We start from the raw sequence: 24,813 nt of genomic DNA on the forward strand, positions 1-24,813 counted from the left end.
CTATAGACACCTCCAAGGTCATGTGGCTGGCATGACTGCATGGAGTGCCGTTACCTTTTTGCCAGAGCAGTACCTATTGATCTACTTACATGTGCATGTTTTCGAACTGTTAGGTTGGCAGAAACTGGAGCTACAGCGGGAGCTCACTCTGCTCCCCGGATTCAAATTGCTGACCTTTCAGTCAGCAAGTTCAGCAGTTCAGCAGTTTAATCCGCTGCGCCACTGGGGGCAGGTTTAGGGATAGGACCACACATATTTGTTGCACCCACATTCTCCCAGTTCCTGACTTCCTAGAATGCTTTATGTATTTGGGCACACTAGGTCTACAATTGTGCTTATTTTTCTCCCTGTGTAAATGTAGTGCCTGTATAGGCCTCCTTGTTCAACGCAGGAAGACTATGGATTGAGGAGCAGGGACCAATATGCACAGGAACTCCATCTTTTCCCCCTTTTCTTCTCAAATTCTTCATTCATACAGGGATATTATTCCAGACCAGAACATTCTAAGTACCTAAGCATACTACAGATCATGGAATTCCAGCAAATACAGTAAATGTGGTCTCAAACAGCTAGAACTTTGAAAATGTCCAGCACTTTGGCAGGATTACGATGTATAGGTTCACTATCCCTTATCCAGATAGCTGGAATCTGAAATATTCCAAAATGTGATATTGTCCGCATGGCTGGCTGAAATAGTAACACTTTTGCTTTCTGGTTGTTTAGTGTACACAGACTTTGTTTCATGCATGAAGTTATTTACAAGATTGGAAAATGAAGATTATCTCCATGTGTATAAGGTATATATGAAATAGAAATGATTTTCATGTTTAGGCTTGAGTCCTATCTCCAAGATATCTCATTATGGAAATGCGAGCATTCCAGAATCAAAAATATATATATCCAAAATCCAAAACACCTCTGGCCCAAAACATTTGGAATTCTTTTTTAATCATGTCAGAAGCGACTTGAGAACATACTGCAAATCGCTTCTGATGTGAGAGAATTGGCTGTCTACAGATATGTTGCCCAGGGGACACCAGGAGGTGTTACTATCCTGCTGGGAGGTTTCTCTCATGTCCCCGCAATCTAGAGCTGATAGATGGAAGCTTACCCTGTCTTGCGGATTTGAACCAACAACTTTCAGGTCAGCAACTCACCCGTCCGATCAGCAGTTCAGCCAGCACAAGGATTTAATCAGTTGCGCCACTGCGGCTCCATAACATTTGGAATAAGGGATACTCAACCTTGTATATTCACAACACAGCGGAAGAAGGATCTGCAAGCAAATCTTTATGTATATGAAAAAGAGTTCAGCAGAGTTTGATGGTAAAACCAAGGAACTGAAATACCCTCACACAGAAAAGAAATAACCATCTTTGGAAATTCCCCAGTGCTGGATTTCCTACATAAAGTAGAGTGGCAAGCTAGGAGACTAAAAGGCCTGCTCTAACTCTGTGTTTTTCTTTCACAAGGATGTTCTTTTGCATAAATGCCATGAAAGCTCAGTTGCTCACGTTCACTTTATCTAGATTTCCTTAGGATTTTTAGTGGTAAATTTTGAAGTTTAGATGCTCTTCATGACAATCCCTGTATTTATGCCCCGAGGTGGGAGGCAATCAAGATGTTATTGCATATGAATAATGCATTAGCCATTTCCCCTTCTACAAGATTTTTTCAAATGTAAGGGCCTCAGTAATCTGGTGATAGTGGTCGCTTCTGTAAGAGTGGGCCCAATATTTCAGTCTGCATTTTAAAGGAGCTATCCAGTGTGCTGAACTATATCACCAAAATCATTGCACCACCTTGATTAGCGCCTTTAAATTGTGCTAAAACTTTTAGGAGATTTCCAGTCTAAAGCACCCCACTGGCATGTAAGCCACCCACCATCATTGTAACTGGCAACCTTCAGATCAGCAAGCCAACCTTCAGGTCAGCAGTTCAGTCGGCACAAGGGTTTAACCCATTGCATTTCGATGCATTTAGTTTTTGTTTGCTTTCAAATCATGAAGCCCAAAACAATGCGCAACAAATGCAAGATATGCAAGTAAAGAAAACCACGTGCTATGAGAATCAAACATCTTTCAGCAACAAATTCCTGTGCAAAAAATTAAAACCCTGAGGAACTCTAGGAGCCAAAAAAAAGTTGCAACCCGAGGGAAATCTGGAGGAGAAGGAGGTTTGGGTTGGACCTATTGTTTTTCAAGCTTAATAATGACAATGAAAACCTGCACACATTTGATACTTTGTTATTACCTCTTTATTCCACCCACTTTCCTGTTCGTTTTAGCTCTCAGTCGTGCAGTCAGGCTGGCTGTCCCACTGTTTGAAACTGTTCAGGGCAAGGTTTGATGTAGAATATTGAGACAGAGTGAGACAGCCTGCGTCACACAGTAGATTTAGAGGTACTATTAAAGAGAAGCAAATAGTCCATTTGTTTTCCAAGTGAAATCCTATTGGGAGATCATTATGAAGTTCGTGTCCAGTAAGAAGGTTCACCCTGTGGACAGGGTTGCCCTCCAGATGAACTCTAGTTCCCATTAGTCCTGATCAGCCTGCCCAGTGGTGAAACATGATGGATGTTGTTCTCCATCAAACTCTGGAGGATTAAAGCTCACCGTCTTTGCTTGGAGGCTAGTGGAGGCACTCAGTAAACCATTATTTTACTGTAATTTGAACTGGGTAAACCAGGACCCATAGTATCCTAGTTTGAAGGCAAAATTTGGTTTGCCTTGTTTGAATATATCACCGTATTGTTTGCGTAAACTATACTTTTACATTGTTATTACATTTTTTATCTTTCCTTTCCTAAAGGAAAGGAGCCCCTGGTGGCATGGTGGATTAAACCACTGAGCTGTTGAAGTTGCTGACCAAAAGGTCAGCAGTTTGAATCTGGGGTGCAGGGTGACCTCCCAGTGTTAGCCCCAGCTTCTGCCAACCTAGCAGTTTGAAAACATGCAGATGTAAGTAGATTGGTAGATACTGCTTCGGCAGGAAGGTAACGGCATTCCATGCAGTCATGCTGGCCACATGACCTTGGAGGTGTCTATGAACAACACTGGCACTTTGGCTTAGAAATGGTTATGAGTGCCAACCCCCAGAGTCGGACTCGAGTAGACTTAATGTCAGGGGGAAACCTTGACTTTACTTCCTCAAGGAAGCTTAGAATGATTTTCATAGATCCCCAGCTCTCTGTTACTCTGACAATAACCCTCTGATATAGAATAGTCTGAGAGAAACTGACCCAAGAGTCTGACATATTATGGTCTGCTCACCTGAAGGAGGGAGGGAGAGTAACAAAACGTACAAAAAGCAGAGAGAAGTTTATGTTTAAAGCAACCCCTTTGTTCTATCTCAGCCCTCTGTCTGTATAAGTCAACCTTATTCAAAACGCTTAAGACCAGAAGTGTTTTGGAATTTGGGTTTCTTTTTAATAACAGTATTTGTATATATGTACATAAAAAGATATTTAGGAGATAGACCCAAATCTAAACACAAAATTAATTTATGTTTCACATACACCTTATACGTGGAGCTGAAGGTAATTTTATGCAACATTTTAAATACTTTTGTCCATGAAACAAAGTGTACACAATTTCAGCCACCCATGTGAAAATTTTTGGAGTATTTCGTATTTTGAAATTCCGGATAAGAGATGCTTAACCTGTACTTGGGTTAATGATACTGCCCTACTTCATAAGATTGTGGTAAGGATATAAGAGATGACGCTGCCCGTATCTCATCATCCAGATTCTAAGTAAAGCATGGTGATCACTCCAATGTGTGCTCAGGAAATGCCAAATATTGTTATTGTCTGCCAAAGGCTCCAAGTTTCAGGAGGGATCCTTCATCATTTCTGAATTTTGCATGACTGCCCATCGCTCCTTCATAGCTTCTAGTCCCACACATTTACATATCAAACCTTGTTTGCTTGCCCAGCCTCCTGTCTGCCTGCTATTGCTCTCTTCTGCCACAAATCCTAGAAAAGAAACTCGCTGATGTCAAGTTCAGAACACAGAATGCTAATAGAGCCAATTTATGCCACGAAAGCAAATATCCATCAGTTTGATTGTTTGGCGAAACCTGCTTTGAGTGCAACATTTTAATTTTCTGAGTCGGGAATGCTGCGTCGGTGCAAAGAAGGAACAGCTATAGTGGACTGGCAATAAGCCAGAGCTGGCTCAAGGTGGGTGCCCTTTGCATTGTCCTGCTTGTGGTGTTTGTTCCATCCCTGGGACAGCCGTGTGTCCCATTCAATGGAGGATGAACCTCAATTTTATGGATTTCTCTATTTGAAGGAATGTCCTGTCCAAGTTCTGTTTAAAGATCAATAACCGTAAGGGTGAAAAGGCAGGGTCTTGAAGTTGCCTATCGATCATTTGCCATCGGTCAACAGATTGAGCAGAGGGATAACAAAAGCCATTGGATTACAGCTTCCCTTGTGTTATTCCTGTTTCATTGGGTTTAGTAGTATAGTGATGTATTCCTGTTTCACTGAGAGTAGTGATGTCTGAATTTGAGTATGCAAATGTATGCAACACATGAGAATACATGTAAATTTGGACATGTAGTGCAAGAACAAAAAAGAGGGCCGTGAATTGTATAATGATCACCTGGCGAAGTTTTAGACAAACCACTGTCCCCCTTTGTCTCCTTTCTGGTTGGTGCCTTACTGAGTTGTTTGTATGTCTGGAATGATGTTGGCTTAGAGCAGTGGTTCTCAACCTTTCCAATGCGGTGACCCCTTAATACAGTTCCTCATGTTGTGGTGACCCCCAACCATAACATTATTTTCGTTGCTACTGTTATGAATCGTAATGTAAATATCTGATATGTAGGATGTATTCACTGGACCAAATTTGGCATTAATATCAAGTACTCCTAAATTTGAATACTGGTGGGGTTGGGAGGGATTGATTTTTCCATTTGGGAGTTGTAGTTGCTGGGCTTTATAGTTCACCTACAATCAAAGAGCATTCTGACATCCTCCAATGATGGAATTGAACCAAACTTGGCACACAGAACTCCCATGGCCAACAGAAAATACTGGAAGGTTTTGGTGGACATTGACCTTGAGTTTACGAGTTGTAGTTCACCTACATCCAGAGAGCATTGTGGACTCAAACAATGATGAATCTGGACCAAACTTGGCACAAATACTCGATATGCCCAAATGTGGACAATGGTGGAGTTTTGGGAAAATAGACCTTGACATTTGGGAGTTGTAGTTGCTGGGATTTACAGTTCACCTACAATCAAAGAGCACCTTGAACCCCACCAACAATAGAATTGGGCCAAAGGACAGGTGGAGAGATCTTCAGCCTTCTCTGCCAGAGGGATCACCTAAGACCATTCGAAATATGTGTTTTCTGATGGTCTTCTGTGACCCCCCTGAAGCCCCTCATGACCCCCCCAGGGTCCCGACCACCAGGTTGAGAAACGCTGACTTAGAGAGTTGATGGTTCACGTCTTTCCTCTGTGAACCAAATGCCAAAGGCAGCAGATCAATGCTCCATCTTTGTCCCCTCCATCTCCCTATAACACCAGCCTTTTATACTGCTTTCTCTTACGTCCCTGGTCATGTGAATAACTGGCCCACACCTAATCATTCTATATATCAGACAGAGGATTATGTATCTGCTCCCCAGTTATTCCATGTAGAGAGTCTGTTTAGATTGGCAGTCAAATTCCATGACAGTTGGGTAGTGAGCACATCCTGGGCTTAGCTTCATTTTAAAGGAACTGTCTAAAGTCCTAAACCCCAAAATAGAACCTTGGATAGTTCCTTAAAGGGAAGCAAAACACGGAGTAGATTCATAACCCAACGAACATGGGATCCACCAGCTACCACTAGGTTAAATGTTCTTTATTAGTCTTGAATAACCTTACAATATGTAGGGCAGTACATAGGGCACACAGTCCTCTAACAACATACCAGCAATCTTTGCCCTCTGCATCTGACACCACGGCATTGGCCTCACTTGATCGAATAGTAGGGCTGGCTTTTGGTATGTAGGAGAAATGGTGCACAGCGTATTAAACCAGGAACTCCCTTCTGTTTTGGTGGAGAAAATCATTAGGAAATCATTCCTAATTTGTTGCCCTGTAGATGTCGTCGAGTGCCATCCAGAGCCAGCACGGCCATGCTGACTGGAGGATGGGATTGTAGTCCATCAAATCTGGAGAACATCAAATTCAGTAGGGCTGTGGTAAAAAGAAGATGGTTTGTAAGGTAGCTGGACCATCTGTCCAAAATATTTTGGTTATTATCAGCTTTTCAGTAAATATTTCTACTCAAAATAGAGTGTACTATAGAGAGAGTGCAAAATTAGATGGTAACAATTAAGAACTAAATAAAACAAAACATTATAATACAATCACCCTGTCTTAAAACTATTGGTCCTAGTCTTCAGATATAATAATACATTTCTATTCATATGTTCTTGAGTTCATTTATTTCGTTATTCTTTTAAAAATGTGCTTTATCTGACATCTGTTTCTCTGTACAATGGATGTTATGTGGTCGTGCCTTTCAAAAGTAGAGCTTTTGTATTTAGGAGGGGAAATGAATAAACTTTGGATGAAATCCACAATTTCTTAAGTAGACTTCTGCTCCTGAAGTGGAACATTTCCACTCTTTCTCTCCCTCCTGCAAGGCCCCATTGCCCCCTAAATCCACTCTGAATGGTCTCCTAATACCAGAGGAAACTTGGTGACAAAGAGAGATTATTCCCCTCTTTATTCAACTGATGGGAGCCTTTTGTTACCAGAAGGGCACTAGCTGAATTTCTTGCTTGAATGTTTCCTGGATTTTTGTGGGTTTTTTGTTTTTGTTTTTGTTTTTAAAAACCCAACATTTTAAACAGGAGAAACAAAATACTATAAGCATAGAATCCTCTGAACTCTCCTGAAGTACTAAAAGGAGCTCTGCAAAACCCATTGGGAGAGACTTTCCAAGTGTGCTGTAGAAGGCTTTCATGGCCAGATGGGTACCAGAGATGAAGCTGTTTTGTTGCCATTAACAACACTTGGAAAGTCTGGGTTGCTGTGAGTTTTCTGGGCTGTATAGCCATGTTCCAAAAGCATTCTCTCCTGACATTTCACCTACATCTATGACAGGCATTCTCAGAGGATGTTAGGTCTGTTAGAAATTAGGCAAATGGGGTTTATAAATCTGTGGAATGTCCAAGGTGGGAGAAAGAAGTGTTGTCTGCTTGAGGCAAGTGTGAATGTTGCAATTGGCCAGCATGATTAGTATTAAATAGCCTTGTAGCTTCAAAGCCTGACTACTTCCTGCCTGGGGGATTTCTTTTTGGGAGGTGTTAGCTGGCCCTGATTGTTTCATGTCTGGAATTCCCCTTTTTTCAGTGTTGTTCTTTATTTACTGTCACTATGTCAGACTACACAGAGAAGCCATTGAAATCCACAAGCATGTGGACAATTTCGATAGAATGGAGGAAACCATGAAAAGAACTAAATCTGGTGACTAGTACTAAAAAAACAATAAAATCAGGATAGTAAATCAAGAAGAACACTGAATAGGATAAATGTATAGGTAAAGATGGTATACATAAGGAAGAGAAAGAGACTTGCCCCAGAAAGGAACTTGCCCCAGAACTTTTAAAATCTGGAAACCAGAATTGAAAATGCAAGTTAATACTGAAAAAGACAATCTCTGACTTGAAGGTTTTCTTAGGGCTCTTCCACACAGCCATATAATCCAGAATATCAAGGCAGATAATCCCCAATATCTGCTTTAAATTTTATTATTTGAGTCCACACTGCCATAAATCCAGTTCAATGTGGATTTTATACAGCTGTGTGGAAGTGGGCCTTAGGGTCTTAAGGTCTTTCACATTGCTTTGCTGAGCGTTTGGGACCATGCTGGCTGGGAATTCTGCGAAGTTTGGAAAAATAAATTTTCCCAAACTGTAGTCTGATGTCATTACTTTAAATCAAGGTTTCAAATGGGTGATCAGTTCAGTTGATAGAGATTTAAAGAAGCCCCAGCACTGGCATCTAGCATCCTTGAGCACCTGCCAGGTCTCTTGGGCCCTGCCAGATCCAGTGCCTGAAGCCCATCCCATTTCCCATAGATCTATATCTATTTACTACTCAAAGCACCAAGAGAGTGAACCTAGCCAATCTTTTAATAACCACGCTGCATCATTCTGTGACATGGTAGGAAATTAAAGCTGTGACTAACACCCACCCACCTGGTGTTGTTATGAGAGCTGCTACTGTGGCCAAGTGAGGCCACCAGGTGTTTTGGACCAATGCCCCCCAAATACAGAGCCTAGTCCTGGGTTGGAATTATTCAAGTGGTTTGTTCAGACCATTCCCTTTCCAAGATGAAATATAGTTGTCTGAAAGTAGCTCTGTCCAAGACAGCTTAAGCCTTTTAGCTTGGCTTATTAGGAGCTATCTTGTATATCAATACAGAGTTAAGAGATACACTTCTGAGTTGGATCCAAAATGCACATTAAGGTGGAAAGGTTTGCTCTTGAATATATTCAAATTAAATGAGAAGAGGGACAGTATAATTTAAGAAAGGGTTTTTAATATATCTCACAATAATTGCCAACGATAGTGATACTTCTGAGGAATATATTACATCAGGTTAGATGTGTTAATTTTCCTTCTTAAGTGTCTCCTCTACGCTAAGGCTTTGCTAAGTTAGCATTTTCCTGCAGAAATACCAGTTTTGCCTGCATCAAGGCTAGTAGTGGGGCAAATTGCATCTTGCCTCCCAAATCTGTATATTTCTGAGGTTTTCTTTGCAATTTAGCAGAGGAAAAATGGCCACAGAACATGCACATTTTAGAAAATGGATGGCTAAAAATGTATCTGTTTCAAGAACATGGAAAGACACTCTATAATGTCTGGGGAGAGTGTGTAAAATGTACATAAATTAGTAAAAATGCAGACATTTTGAGAACGAATGCATGAAAAATACATAATTCTGAGCAGGGAGGACAAAATGGGATGGGACAAGGATGCTAATAGGTTTCAGAGCAACACAACCAAAATGGGACTGATAGAATTTCACTTCCAAGTTGTTAATCTCCCTGACAAGCTGTTAGAAAGAGAACCAAAGTGCTGCTTTTCTGAACCCTATAGTTACCTGGAACATAGGCCCTTTCCTACAGATATACAACCTTTATTCATTGATTGGTTGATTTCTATTTCTGGGGGGGGGGGGGTGCACTTTTTCTAAAACAGAAACATACAGGTCCAACATATGGCATAAAATGTTCTCAAATTAGGCCTTTGGCACCACCACAACAACATGGTACTATTTGATCTATGTGCGTAAGACATATGACTCCTGTATATTTGACTTGTAGCATTAACTGGCATTGGCTCTGAGAACTAATGTGGCTTGCATTCTGTAAACCCTAGCATTGGAATCGGGGTAACACCAAATTTAGTGAGATACAGTGGAAATCCATATCTACCAACTGCTGGGAGTAGAATCTAGTGATCCACAAGAGCTTTGGGTAGAATCATGCGTTATACTTTAAGTTGCAATAGAAGTCCTAATCATGTTTGATGCAAAAACAGACTAACATAGTAAATGCTCATAGAACCAGATTATTATAGTTTTTTGGCCCTTGCATTTCTTTCCTCTTTTTTGGTGTAAGGAACTCTGCGATTAGTAGTTCTTGGAAGCATATCATATAGGGAAGACCAAATCTGTCATAGTAAGCCACAATTTCACAGGAATCCTGGTTTATGACATGCTAGCAAAGTAGAATTGTACACTGCTCAAATGGATGAATCAGCTATAGACCTTTAGTCCATGAGAATAGACAGATCTGTCAATCACTGGCTCTCTGCTTGTTTCTTGCCTGACCAACCAGAGAAAGTAAATGATATTTCTTTGATTTGTTGTCGAGGAGACAAACCAGAGAACACAGCTCCTGTGCATCATTATAATCTTTGGACTATAGGACCAGTGGTTGATCTATTTCAAAGAAAATTGAAACACTTGGCTATTTCCACATATGCACTTGCACATATCTATACACTGGGGTGGATAACAACATCACAGAAAATGAATAGTTTAAAATCACAAGTCTAAAATCCCAGAATTATACATTCTCTAAATTTGCAAGGGTCTGAAATCACACATTCAAATTATATGCTAAAATACTCTAAAAGTAAACAACAGCACTATTGATGTCAGGAGGATGGTGAAAGAAGGCTGGAGAAATACAGATTTGTTTTGTGTTGGAGCAATTAGTCTGTAATAAAAAAATGCAATATTGCTTCATTTGGGAATAAGCAGGATTCTGCTTTAGCTGATCCTACTGTAGCTGCATATGTCCACCTAAAACAAACCAGGTAAAACAGCAGCTGCCTTCTGAATCTTTTCTTGAGTATCTATGAACAGTGAAACAGAGAGAAGAGGGGAGAGGAGACAGGCCTGCATCATATTAAGAAAGTATGATGTTACACCAGGCATGGACAAACTTTGGCCCTCCAGGTGTTTTGGACTTCAACTCCCACAATTTATTTATTTATTTATTTACAGTATTTATATTCCGCCCTTCTCACCCCGAAGGGGACTCAAGGCGGATTACAGTGAACACATAAATGGCAAACATTCAATGCCAACAGACAAACACATTCAGTTTTAGACAGACACAGAGGCATTTTTTAACATCTTTCCAGCTTCACGATTCCGGCCACAGGGGGAGCTGTTGCTTCACCGTCCATTGGTGGCTGTTCTTCCTCTTCTTTTCCTCGTGAGCAGTTTTATGGTGTTGTAGATTAGTTAAATTAGCCTCCCGCATAAAGCGTCCCTAAATTTTCCCTACTTGACAGATGCAACTGTCTTTCGGGGCTGCTAGGTCAACAGTAAGCCGGGGCTATTTTTTTTTTATGGTCGGAGGCTTAACCCGACCCGGGCTTCGAACTCATGACCTCTCGGTCAGTAGTGATTTATAGCAGCTGGTTACTAGCCAGCTGCGCCACAGCCCGGCCCCGATAGGCTGTTAGGAATTGTAGGAGTTGAAGTCCAAAACACCTGGAGAGCCAAAGTTTGCCCATGCCTGAGTTACACACTTGGCCACCAGAATAGGAATCATGAAAAAGTAATCACCAAATACATTTTGGAAGCTTTCAAGTGGTCCATAAAAGGTTCATAATCCTTTTGTTTACTCACGCAAGGCTTATCTGACTTGATAGTTTCATTATATATGTGCATATTGTTAATATGTAATATGGAAATAGGAAGTTTGCTGAAACACATTTAACTGTTCTTTTTTGTTGTAGCAGTAGTAGTAGTAGTAGTAGTAGTAGTAGTATAGAAACCATCCCTATTCTTTCCACATTATTTCTGTCTCTTGCACAACATTTTCTGTTAAAGAAGTAATGCCCAGGAGCACATCTACTTTATTAACTAAGATATACCTATAGTTAGTTGAAAATAGTCAAATGTATATCTGGTGTCTGTGTATGTGTTTCTATGTGTGCGCATGTATGCAAACTAAATTGCTTCAGCGTAGTTTGGTACTCAGGGGAAAAAAAAAACGTTTTCCACCCATTCCAATGCTCTCTGTGGGCAAGGCTATATAGTAAAGAATACAACTATGGGTTGCTGTGAGTTTTCCGGGCTGTGTGGCCATGTTGCAGAAGCATTCTCTCCTGACGTTTCGCCCACATCTATTACAGGCATCCTCAGAAGTTGTGAGGTATATTGGAAACTAATCTGTGGAAGGTCCAGGGTGGGAGAAAGAACTTTTGTCTGGTGGAGGCCGGTGTGAATGTTGTAATTAATCACTTATAATCACAGTTAAGGCCCCTGGTGGTACAGTGTGTTAAAGCACTGAGCTGCTGAACTTGAGGACCAAAAGGTCCCAGGTTCAAATCCCGGGAGCGGAATGAGCGCCCGCTGTTAGCCCCAGCTCCTGTCAACCTAGCAGTTCGAAAATATGCCAATGTGAGTAGATCAATAGATACCGCTCCGGTGGGAAGGTAACGGCGCTCCATGCAGTCATGCCGGACACATGACCTTGGAGGTGTCTATGGACAATGCCGGCTCTTCGGCTTAGAAATGGAGATGAGCACCAACCCCCAGAGTCAGACATGACTGGACTTAACGTCAGGGGAAACCTTTACCTTTAATCACAACTATTGGTGTCACAGTAATTATAAACAGTAGAATTAAAGTAGTTTGATGCCACTTTAATTGCCATGTCTCAATGGGAGTTGTAGTTTTACAAAGTCCTTAGCCTTCTATGCCAAAGAGTGCTGGTGCATCACCATGCTACAACTCCTAGGATTCCAGAGCATTGAGCCAAGGTAGTTGAATTGGTATCAAACTGCTTACTGGGTGTAGAATAATGTTTCCTTCTCAGGGTTTTCCCACTGCTACTCAGCTCATAAGAGTGCATGGTCAGTCTTGTTAATGCAGATGTAGTAAGAGAGGAAGGGCTGTCGTTGGGAGAATTTTGGAAGGTGGGAGTGGAAATGTACACGGTTACACCTAAGCGTCAAGCTTTCTCAAAGCATTTTCCTGCATCATAGGAAAAGAAAGAAAATGAGAGAAGAGGTGGATAGAAAGTGGATGCGTAAGTGAATGAATACATGAATGAATCAATCAGTAAATGGAGGTCTGCATAAGTGAGTAACTGAGATGAAAGAAAGGAGAATCTGAGATGGTTCTAGACTAGCCATGGGCAAACTTGGGCCCTCCGGTGTTTTAGACTTTAGCGGCTGAGGGGGAAAAGGAAGGGGCCTGAGGCTGTTAGGAATGGTGGGAGTTGAAGTCCAAAACACCCGGAGGGCCCAAGTTTGCCCATGCCTGTTCTACACTGCAGCCTAGAAAAATTACTTTTTCATCTACAACTCCTAGAATACACCAACCAAAGGGCATTGCTGGCTGCAGGATTTTGGGGACTGTAGTCCAAAAAGTTAAGACTCCTGAGCTCTGTTCAAGAATCATCCCATCTTCGGTTCCAGTTCCAGCTCAGGTCTTGAAGTTTATCAAATTTTGCCATTTTAGGCAGCTTCCGTTCCGCATGTGTTCATGTCACTATCTTTCCTCTCATTATTTGTAGGATAAAGTGGTGAATAGTTACATGTAGAACTTATAAATGGATTAAATTTGGACCAGAACTCCCAGAATTCCCATCATCCTAGCTATGTATCTGACAGTTTCCAGGGGTTATAGTCAAAAAATGTTTCCCAAGTTGGTCATGTATAGGTGACAACATTTCAACATATGTATAGATGCTATATAGACAGTTTTCTCGGTGTGTCACAGTGCCTCTCAATTTCTGGGTATTCTCTGCAAATGAGTAATTTGCCCTAGCTTATTTGATTAGACACAGCCAGAGAGTAGAGATGTTTCAATAGATACTAGCAGGGTAGTGAAATGGGAATCTCCAAGCACAGAGCTGGCATATTTTAAAATGTGAGATGCTGATTGTGAGTACTGTAATAGTGGAAAGAAATTAATGCATCTCACCCATCATGATGTCTTGTCGAAGGCTTTCATGGCCAGAATCACTGGGTTGCTGTGAATTTTCCAGACTGTATGGCCATGTTACCTCACAACCTCTGAGGATGCCTGTCATAGATGTGGGCAAAACGCCATGAAAGAATGCTTCTGGAACATGGACATTCAGCTCGGAAAACTCACAGCAACCCATGATACCCTATGTTTTGGATTGCATCATATACCTTTACTTCTTGGCTTAATATAGCAGGATTCTTCATACTATGTAAGTGTACTTTGCACGTAATACATGCCTTCAAGTATAAACATATGCCATTTAATCCTAAAATCTGGATTGTCTGTACCACCGTGTTGCCGATTTCTATGTATGGTTATGGCGTCAAAAGTAGGTACTGTTGGGCATCTACCAAGGTCCATACCCTGCAGGAGCCCTGTTGCCAATACATTATTGACTCTGCTACTAATTCTCCTTGATATTACAGCTCTATCAGAGCATCCAAAGACCTTTCTGAAATCTGGAGCCAGTAATGTTTCCTATGGCCTGTCTCAAACCCCCTACACTAGCCCTGAGTTGTTCTTCCCTTGACATAACATTCAAATGCTGATCTAGTCTACACAGAATAGCGACAGACATCATGTGGTTATGTGCCACAGACAGCAAGTCAGAGAAAGCCAATCTAAACTGGAGTACTTTCAAAGAAATTATATAATTCTGTGCTGTGTGTCTGTCTGTGCCTATTTCTCTGTGTGTGGTCTCTCACTTACAGAAATGTCTTACAGCACTCATAACACTCGAGGTGTTATTCAGATTATGCATATGCACATTTTACCACATTTGTATTAATTCCATTTACCACCAGCATAATTAATGTTCGCCTGAGTGTTTACAGTTAACATACAGCTCAGCAAATACCAGTGAAGTATGGTGTGCTGGAGATGCGTGGCCCATCTGGATTGCATTGTTGAACCAGTTTTATGAGTGTTTGAAAAAGTTTCTTGTCCAATCATGTCCATATCTCTGGTTTTGGAACCTGCTTTGGAGAGATATATCCAAGCCATATTGAGCCATGAAAGGGATCACACACTGAGCTGTTCCCAAGATGGATTCTGAACTCATTGTGCTTGAAATCCAGAAAAAGAAGAAGAAAAGCCAACTTATGTTAACACTTCAAAACACGAAACATTTTTGTGCAATTTGCTCTCTGACCTCATCTGCACTTAGTTGGTTTTTCCAGCTTTTGATATCTAGTATCTGATTATTTCTGATGGATCAGAAGGGAAAAAAGCACTTTGAGAGGGCTTCATGTTTGTGGTCACAGAGTGTGGTTTCCATGTATCTCACCAAACAAAGAATCTCTGTCTAGTGTTCTACTTCCAGGGCCATACCAAGACATTTTGCTGCCTGAAGGAAAAGATAGTAGGGCATGCCTTCCCTCCAGTTCCATGAACAGAAGCTCATTGACACCTGAGCCTTGCTTTAGTGAAGGGACTATAAGCCAGAAAATAGTAAACTTTTGCCTATGTGACTTTGCATATGCCCCTCCCTTCCTGTGAGCTGGTGCCTTTCTACAGAAAGTTCCAAGACCAAAAGTTAGCTTGAAATCAACAAGTGAGGTCACAGGTATCACTTATGCCAAGTGGGTGTGGAAGGTGGGGAAGACCCTCAGCCATTGGTCAATTTTAGATAAGCCAAGGGTATATATTCTTTGTTTCCTGCGACATGCGGCGTGGCGGCCATTTCCATGATACAACCCTTTGGGGTATGTACGGATGTTTGCCTTATCATAGTTGTGATAACAATAAAAGGCTTGTTTTATCACTTTCTTGGAATTCTCTCCTTTACTTCCCTTCTGAATGCGCTGGACGAACAAGGTCAGTCTCTTACATTTGCACTGATCATATAATAGATTCCTTCTCCAAACCTAAGAGCAGTAGATCTGTTCTTGAGGTGGGGGGGGGGGGGGGGCTGAATGATCCATATGCCATACATACCTCTTTTCTCTATATTAGTTCTGCTGAAAATTGTGGTCCCTGTACTGGTGCTGGTCCACAAGCCTTTGGCTGTTGGTCCATATAGAGTTTCTAAAACTCTGAATGGCATATGGCACAAATACGGTATAAGCCCTGGCACACTAAAAAAACAAAACAAAAAACAATAGTTCCCTACACCAGATAGCCTGAGAAGCATTGTTCTATGAAAAGAAAGATCAGGAGATTGAAGAGGAAGCAGCTGGAGTGTCTGAGTAGCTGCCTCACTCTGTCTAATATTAGAGCTGCTCTTGCCCATCTTCACCTAAGCATCCCAACATTTCATCTGATACGAAATGTAAAACCTAGACTACTAACTAATGCACAGTTTAGATGACATATTACAACAGAAAGACCTGTCCTAGTTGCAGAGATGGCCAGACGATTCTACGTAAGTCAGTGGTTCTCAGCCAGATGTTTTGGCCTTAAATTCCCAGAAATCCTAACAGCTGGTAAACTTGCTGGGGTTTCTGGAAGTTGTAGGCCAAAACACCTGGGGATCCACAGGTTGAGAACCACTGATGTAAGTGATGTAATGAATCCATTCTGGGATTTGTTAAATGCTACATAAGATGCTGAACCTATCCTGAAAATAGGATTTAGGGCTTTTGATGTCTCCTTTTTGTCTTTGCTATTTGTTTTCATGTTTACTTTGATGTATGATGACCTTACAACTGTATAGAAACCATCAACAATCCTTGCCTCCCTTTTTTGCACTCAGTTCAATGTGCCAGTTTTAACCTTTAAAGATCTAAATGGCTTGGGGCAATCTTAACACCGGTAGTGATGGTTACTGGACACATGCTGCTCCATTAGTCTGTGGCTGCCACTCTACAGATGCTTTCCAGGAAAGAAACAATTCTAGATAATGATCACAAGTATGGTGATAGTGCCTGGCACATTATTTTTCAAAAACTGCCTGTCCTCTTGATCTAAAGAACTACCTGTCTCACTGTAAATCAACCCTGTTATTATATTCTCCTCTTTTGCAGAAGATTGCTTGTTGGGAATTCAGGAATGGCAACCTGTGTTGCTCCCAAACAGTGGAAGGCTATCCTTTTAGAATAACCTATTAAAGTAATTAGTTATTACATGAACTGAGTGCACCAACTGGATTCTGACCTGAATAGCTAAATTACTCAATGTTTCGTTCCCAAAGAACAGAGGCATAAGAAGTTGCCTTGTATCAGGTCAAGTTATTTACCCATCTAGCCCAGGATCATATAGTTTAGACAAGGAACAGCCCTCGGGGGTTTCAGACAGCAAATATTTTTTCTCTGTCACCTTCAGCCCTAGAAGAGCGTGTATGAAGATGCCAGGGCTTGAACCCGGGCACTTCCTCATACAACCACATGGTTTGCCTTCGGTCTGTGCACCCCCCAGCTCCTCTTGTCTCTTCAATTTGCATGTCTGAGATATCTAGCAAATGGGATCAGAACAAGTATGGGGCAGGGTCACTTGTGTCCTTTTGGGCTAATTATAGGGCCTTTTGGCAGGTGCTGAAAGTGGGGCAGGCGTCCCAGGGCTGTTCTGCATTCTGGGACGTCTTGTGCCGCTTCCAGATTGCTTGGGCCCTGGGGCAGCCTGGAATCTGGGACACAGAGCACAAGAAGTCAGTGAAGGAGACCAGGGTGGGGCGGAAAGGAACACTTGGCAGATGTGCTTGGGCAGCGGCTGGAGGTGAGGAAGGAATTCTACCCAGATCATGGGTGAGGATGCAAATCATTCTGATTCGTCTATACATTAGGGGAGACCGGGTTAAGGAGAGTAGATCAGAATGAGATGAAGAAATTAGTAGGGCAAAAAGGGGGCAGGAAGGGAGGATATAGAGAATCCTTATCAAGATGCCCTGGACAGGCCAAGGAGGATTGTGTTTATGTTTATGCAGATTTATAGATGTGCACATACTCTGTATGTGTGTGTGAGAGAGAAAGAGAGAACATCTGGGACCACTTGTAAAATAAAAGCTGCTTTGCACAAACATCTGGGAAGCATATTTCAGTGCTAATGCAAGATATATTACTGCCTGAAGCAAAGATGGTAATGGCACCCCAGCCCACCCTAAGTAAAGGTATATAGCAACCTTGAGCATACACAGAATTGATTTCAAAGGAATATTTTGTTTATCGGTAGAGTAAACTTATTGTGCAGAAGCACATGAAGGTGGGGTTTTTTGGACAAGTACCAAAATTCACCAGCTAGTACACCTACTGGCCATTCTAGTTGGTGCATCTGGGAATTGTGGTACCACCCAAACCCTTTTCCAGGTTCTGCACAAGTATGCCTCCTGCTTCCTTTTTCCATAAAGGTTTGGTCTTCTCCAACATTTTTTATTGTGTCAGAAGTGACTTGAGAAAATACTGCAAATCGCTTCTGGTGTGAGAGAATTGGCCATCTACAGAGATGTTGCCCAGGTGGCACCTGGATGTGTTACCATCCTGCTGGGAGGCTTCTCTCATGTCCCCACAAGCTAAAGCTGACAGACGGGAGCTCACCCCATCTCACGGATTCGAACCGGCAACCTTCAGGTCAGCAACCCAACCTTTAGGTCAGCAGTCCAGCCAGCAAAAGGGTTTAACCCATTTCACAACCGTGGTTCCTTCTCTAACATGAAATATTTGATATAGTATGGTAGGGTGAGTGAGAAAATGCAGGACTAGTTCAAGAGCTTTTGCTGCATGAAGCAATGACAAAACGGGAGGCAGGGACCCTTCCATGTACCATCTTTCATCACCTGTCAAAGCAGTGGGCTTGGTAGGGTGAGTGGGTAGGAATGGTTGCTTGAAATACAAGGCACCTTCTTCCAACAGAAGGACCATCTGAGCTGTCTAGAAGGCTCTCTCAAGATCAATCTCCTCTGCATCTGTTGCCTGAGATTGTCTCAGTGCTAGCTCTGGGTATAGCCACACTATATCCCTGCTGCATTTTTTGATATTGCATTCACCCTTAAGAACTTATTTGTCCAGTCTATGTTACAGAGGCACAAGTGGCATGGAGGAAGGCAGCTATGGATACCATCATCTTCCTCTCTGAAGTGGCTGCCTCACTCTGACTAATGGTTGGGCAGGCCCTGCTCTCCTAGTTTGTAATGAATCTACCCGTGTTTTAAAAAGAGGCATGAGTCTGTAACTATTATATGTGCACCATGTGCAGTCCGATAAAATTGCACCCAACGCCTCAGTGTGTAAATCTCAACAATTTATTCTTGACGATTTATTCTCCATTTAGTTGTTTGCATGAAGGGGGCTGGGAGTGGAGGAGGAGAGAGTGGCAGCAGCAGCTTGCTGATAGTGGTTTTTGAGCGTTCAAGCATCAGAAACGTTGTCTGGGTAATCAGGCCCAATCTCAGCAGATGAAGATGCAGGGATAAGGCGTAGGTTATTGCACATGGATTGAAAAGAAAGCCCAAAATGTCTCCATGTGCCTCCATTTGCATATATCTTCTTTCCCATCTGTCTTTTTAGATATAAGGGATGTAGTAAGTGTGCATGCATGTATGCATGTGCATATGTCTACACAGGAAACAGTGTGTGTGTGTGTGTGTATACTAGCTTGGGTACCCAACGTTGCCCGGGTTATTTGAGAAAGTAAATTTTAATGGTTCAAAATGCATAAGGTTGTGGGTGAACTACAACTCTACAACTCACATCATGCCAGGTTAACTCCCTTAAACTCCCATCAGTGGTTAAAGTTTGTCATGTTGGGCAAGTTTGCCTTCTAGGTGTATAATTGGTGGGGTTCAATATGCTGCCTGGCTGCAGGATAAACTACAGCTCCCATCATGGTAGGTCAGTCTCCCTTAAACTGCTCCAGTAGGTACAGTTGGTAATGGGGGTTCTGTGTACCACGTTTGGTCCCAGACTATTGTCGGTGGGTGTCTCTGGATGTAGATGAACTACAACTCACAGAAATGAAAGTCACTTCCCCCCAGAGCCCTCTAGTAGGTTCAATTGGTCACAGGGGTTCTGTGTGCCAAGTTAGGTCCAAGTCCATCATTGGTGGGGATCAGAGTGCTATTGGTTGCAGGTGAACTATAAATCCCAACACCTACAACTCCCAAATGTCAAGGCAGTATTTTTCGTTGCTCATGGAGGTTCTGTGTGCCAAATGTGGTCCAGGTCCATTGTCGATGGGGTCATGGTACTGTGTCTTGATGCAGGGTGAACTATAACTTCCATTCTGTGGGTCAGTCTCCAAAACCCCTCCAATATGTTTAATTCCGCTCTGTTTGCTGTATGCCATAGGAAAGAGGAGGAAAGGGTTAAGGCAGAGGCAGTGGATGTGGTCATGCAAATTTCACACCAATGGAAAGAGAAACACTGGGAAGTGTCTTTGGTGGAGAAAAAAACAGAAAATCTAGGATGAAATTGTCCCTGTCTGAAAGCCTTCACATGGGGGGGGGGGGGGGGGCAGGATGGTGTTTGTGGAAGACACTGGCACGGCATGTTCATGTGCCCGCTGTAACCTGCAATGTTCTTTGGAAGGAGGGCCATCGGTGGCTCCTCATCTCTGGGAATTGTAGCTGTTTGTGGAGGTGGGAGTCTGTCTGTATAAATGTATACCCATGCCACATACACACATATAGATTTTCACTTTTAGAAGCTATCCCAGTATGTAAACTGTAATCCTTATCCTGAACCCACATAGCCCTCAGCTCATTTCAAAAGCCATCTGCAAGCCATCTTGGCTTTGGGAGATCTTCTTCCATTCCACTTAAGAACAGCAGGGTAGGTTCAAGTGCAGGCTAAGTGGCACACACAGTGTTCTCTCCAACACCCTCATTGCCCTTCTCTGCCTCTCCTGCCTGAGGTGAGTGCCTCATTCTGCCTAATGGAAGATCCTGGTCTAAGCTTCTGGAAGAGTGCTATCTCCCTTCTAGGAAAGTGAAGTTCCTAGATTTTTTTTATCCTCAGTTTTAAAAAACATGTTTCAAAACACTGCTTGAAAAAACAAGTCAGCCTCCTTGAGATTTTCTTGTTCCCGCTTGAGAATAAAAAGACCAGACTAACAAAAATAAATCAATTTTACACAAACATAATGTATTTTGCATCAAAATATGATATTGGTACAAAAAAATCACTAAAAAGTCCCCATATGTGAAAAGTTATTACTAAATATGCAAAAGCCCTTATCATCTCATCCAGTGGTGAGAAGATTCTCCCTGACAAACAAGAATGAACTAATCAAATATTTAACATCCCTTGCCTGGAATCCTGCTGGCTGGTAAGTCCCAACTAGAGTAGACCCATTGTCTCAATTGTTGAATCAACACATAGGTTGATCCAGTTGATTGAATGACTCTATTCTTGTTGGAATTAAATTAGGTTTAGGAACTAGTAGTAGGATTTAGGGAGCCCACAGTAGCACAGTTAAACCGCTAAACTGCTGAACTTGATGACCAAAAGATCGATGGTTAGAATCCAGGGAGCAGGGTGAGCTCCCACTGTTAGCCCCAGCTTCTGCCAAACTAGCAGTACGAAAACATGCAAATGTGAGTAGATCAATAGGTACAGTTCTGGCGGGAAAGTAACAGCGCTCCATGAAGTCATGCTGGCCACACGACCTAGGAGGTGTCTACGGACAACGCCGGTTCTTTGACTTGAGATGAGCACCAACCTCCAGAGTCGGACATGACTAGACTTAATGTCAGAGGAAAACCTTTACCTTTACCTAGTAGGATTTAGGCAACAATACTACTCCAGTTGAACCACTAAATGGATATGAGGGGAAGAAAGAAAGAGAGGAAAGTGGCATAGCGGAAGCAGAAAGGGAAAGACGTCCACATGTGCCTGTGCACCAGTTAATTCTTTGCCTCAGGATGTAAGATGTCATGGGCTAAACATGTACTTCAGTAACTGTGTATGTTTGAGTGTATTGTAGTGCTCTGCTCCAGACTCTCAATGCTAATATCTCTTTTATTGCACCCCTTTGTGAGAATAACAATGAATATCTTTCCTTCCTCTTATTTTTAGTGCAGCCAGTGATGGTGCCCAGCACCCCTGACGATGCCCCAGAGCCCCGAAACAAGCGCGGAGGAGGAGGAGCACCTCTCCCAGTGCCCCGAGGGGGAGTCGGGCTCGGAGAGCTCCCACGAGGGGCCCAGCCCTCCGGCCAGCCCTGCTAACCCTGCCCACAGTCACCCCATGACAGTACCTGAAGACGCGCACTTCAGTATGATGGTCTTCCGAATTGGTATTCCTGACCTGCACCAAACGGTGAGAAGCTAAGTGGAACGTGGGGGAAAGAGTGCATGGGAAGGTGTGGGGTCATCAGTGGGTCGGAGAAAGGTAAATCTCGGGAAGAGTCATGAGATTTAAGGGTGAAGAAACTTTCAGGTCCTGACCAATTTCCACCAGTTTCCACTAGAAATTGATATATACTTTGACTATACGAAATGACATGACTCATTACAAAAGATGATAGTCAGTTAGACATGGTAAAGTGGAAGATAGTAAGGGCCTTCTACCCTGTCATATAAAATCCAGATGGTATGCTTTGAACTCAGGGCCCTTCCACACAGCCATAGAACCCAGAATATCAAGGCAGAATAACCCACAATATCTGCTTTAAACTGGAATATCTGAGTCCACACTGCCATATATCCCAGTTCAAAGCAGATAATGTGGAATTTTATTCAGCTGTGTAGAAGGGGTCTCAATTATATGGTGGTGTGGACTCATATCATCCAGTTCAAAGCAGATAATTCTTTGACAATCTGGATTATATGGCAGTGTAGAAAGGTCTCATGACTGCATTATAGATGGATTTACTCAATAAAGGAACCCACCGCCCTGTGTTTGCAAGACCTGAACATAACTGTTAATAACAGGGTGACTTGGATGCCTCTTGAATTGTCATAGATTGAAGCCAATTTGTTGGCAATTAATAACAACAGAAATTATCATTTTCACAGATTTGTACAGGAGGTACATTGGAAGTGTACAGTTTCAAAAAGCTTAAAAACATAGTGAAACTGCACACACAAATATCGGAAAATGCCTTAAAATTTGGAAGCAGGATACTGGAGAGCTCTTGGAAGCTTAAAAATACAGACTTGGGGACCAATGTGGTCTGCACTTTCCCCACCTTTAGCTTACAATAGGAACATTTACTTTGCAGAGCAGGAGTGGACAATTTTATGGGAACAGGGGGTACATTTCCACTACCACATTGGCTATGTTTTGCGCTGTTGGGGGAACAAATAAAAAATTAATAATGAATAGAAAAATAGAGCGGGAATAACTAGAAATGACTGTGTCCTGAGGGGTTTACAATATATAATTCAACATAAGGGTGACAATGTAGGAAAGGAAAAGGCATGGAAGCAGAGATAAATGGAAAAGCTTGTGTGTTTCATTTGAATTAAATTAGCATAGGTTTAATTACAATACAGTTGCCTTCCTATCAGTGGCCATGCTTACTTAGGATGTTGTAGGCCAGTGGTCTAAAATGTGGACAAGCATTGGCTTATGTATATGTCTTGAAGATTATAAATTATTTCTGACATCAGGTAACTTTCCTGGGACATAGCGCCGCGTTCCCTCCTTTTTTCCCCATCTCTGGTACTGTTACAACTGTACAGCATATATTAATTGAGAAAGGGACAAGTTAACATGCAGTAAGGTTTGCGGACAGGGTTGTGCTTTGCACTCAGTGACCTTGGCTCCGGATCCTCATTTGTGAAATGCTGTGTGAGCCGCAAGGGGAATGAAAGGCGGCGGAGAAGGGGAGAACGCTGTCACTAATGGACAAAAGAAAATGGGGCTTTCCTCCTTAGCTGAGCTCCACCCCACCCCAGCACCACCACCTCAGTCCCTCGAGGGGTAATTAATGCAGAACTGGATTCATCCTTAGCTCAGCACTAAATGGAATTCATTCCTTTCTCCCTTCATTAGCAATAAAACCAGGCCACTCAGCAACACATATATACAGACACTGCTACCAGTACTGGTCCTTTCATCCAGCATTCCTTTGATATGGAGAGCCAGCTGCAGATCTCGGCAAAGTATACCTCCCTCCTTCCCCCTACTTACCTTTTTGAATAGCTGCATGCGGCCTCTTTGAGTACCTAAAAGTCCCCGCTGGCGCAGTGAGTTAAACCCTTGTGCCGGCAGGACTGATGACTTGAAGGTTGGGTTGCTTACCTGAATATTGCCGGTTCGAATCCAAACCGGGGAGAGCGTGGATGAGCTCCCTCTATCAGCTCCAGCTCCATGCGGGGACATGAGAGAAGCCTCCCACAAGGATGGTATAACATTGAAAATATCCAGGCATCCTCAGGGCAACGTCCTTGCAGACAGCCAATTCTCTCTCACCAGAAGCAACTTGCAGTTTCTCAAGTCGCTCCTGACATGGGGAAAAGAAAGTCTCACTGCGTGCATGGCAGCCCCTATCACATTGGATGCTCCAGTGCAAACAGGGCCAGTTTGAACACTAGGCAGAGTGAAGCCGTTGTGTTTTAGATGTTTGGTGGTGTAGAGTCTAGTGCAGTGGTTCTCAACCTGTGGGTCTCCAGATGTTTTGGCCTTCAACTTCCAGAACTCCTAACAGCTGATAAACTGGCTGGGATTTCTGGGAGTTGTAGGCCAAAACACCTGGGGACCTACAGGTTGAGAACCACTGGTCTAGTGGCACAGCTGCCTCCTGGCCATTCCTTTCAATTGGAGAACTGTGTGTCCCATACAGCCTATCATATAACCCTTTGCTGGCCTGCTGGCCTCAGGTAAAATGGATAACTGAAAGTAAAATTCAACAGCCAGTTCAGCCACTTTCTCTAAATGAAATCTCGGAGTGATGGCCCTGTCTCTTAAAAGGCTTGGGACCTCATTTAACTGAATACTTGTGCTGTCATAAATCTGTCCATGGCTTAAGATCAGTATTGGAGGCTTTCTTTTGACTATCTCCTCCGAGGATGGCAGCAAAGAAGAGAAGACTTTTCAGTTGTTTCCTCCCCTTAAGTAATACTCTTTCCAGCAAAGTCTGCCTGGCTTCATTAACATTACCATTTTGACAGCAGGTTATGACAGTTCCCTACTCCTGAACATTTGACAGGATGTGATCGCCAGCATTATGTCAATTCATTATCCCTAAATTATGCTAGTCTTGGAGAAGGACAGTGTGCCTTCACAGTAAAACTAAACTTGCATTATTTTTGTTTTTAAACTCTTTAAAAGTGGATAATGTTATTGTTAATGCATTAAAGTCATCTTAATTTGCATATGGTATGTTTTCTGTGCAGCAGGTTAAACCACTGAGCTGCTGAACTTGCTGACTGAAAGGTCGGCAGTTCGAATGTGGGGAGCAGGGGGAGCTCCCACTGT

The 24,813-nt window shown here is 42.5% G+C and overlaps 1 protein-coding gene across 7 annotated transcripts in view; it reads left to right on the top strand.

Moving 5' to 3' along the window:
• shank1 (SH3 and multiple ankyrin repeat domains 1) overlaps positions 1-24,813 on the top strand; it is a 131,603-nt gene that overhangs the window by 14,864 nt on the left and 91,926 nt on the right. For all 7 annotated transcript variants that reach the window (XR_009999731.1, XR_009999730.1, XM_062957582.1 and 4 more), the window contains exon 2: positions 21,466-21,708. Coding sequence is in view for 5 of the 7 variants with exons in the window: in XM_062957582.1 (XP_062813652.1) it covers positions 21,499-21,708 (210 nt within the window). In the remaining 2 variants the exon portion in view is untranslated. The remainder of the gene's footprint in view (positions 1-21,465; positions 21,709-24,813) is intronic.

This window comes from Anolis carolinensis, chromosome 6 (genome assembly GCF_035594765.1).
Source record: "Anolis carolinensis isolate JA03-04 chromosome 6, rAnoCar3.1.pri, whole genome shotgun sequence".
NCBI lineage: Eukaryota > Metazoa > Chordata > Lepidosauria > Squamata > Dactyloidae > Anolis > Anolis carolinensis.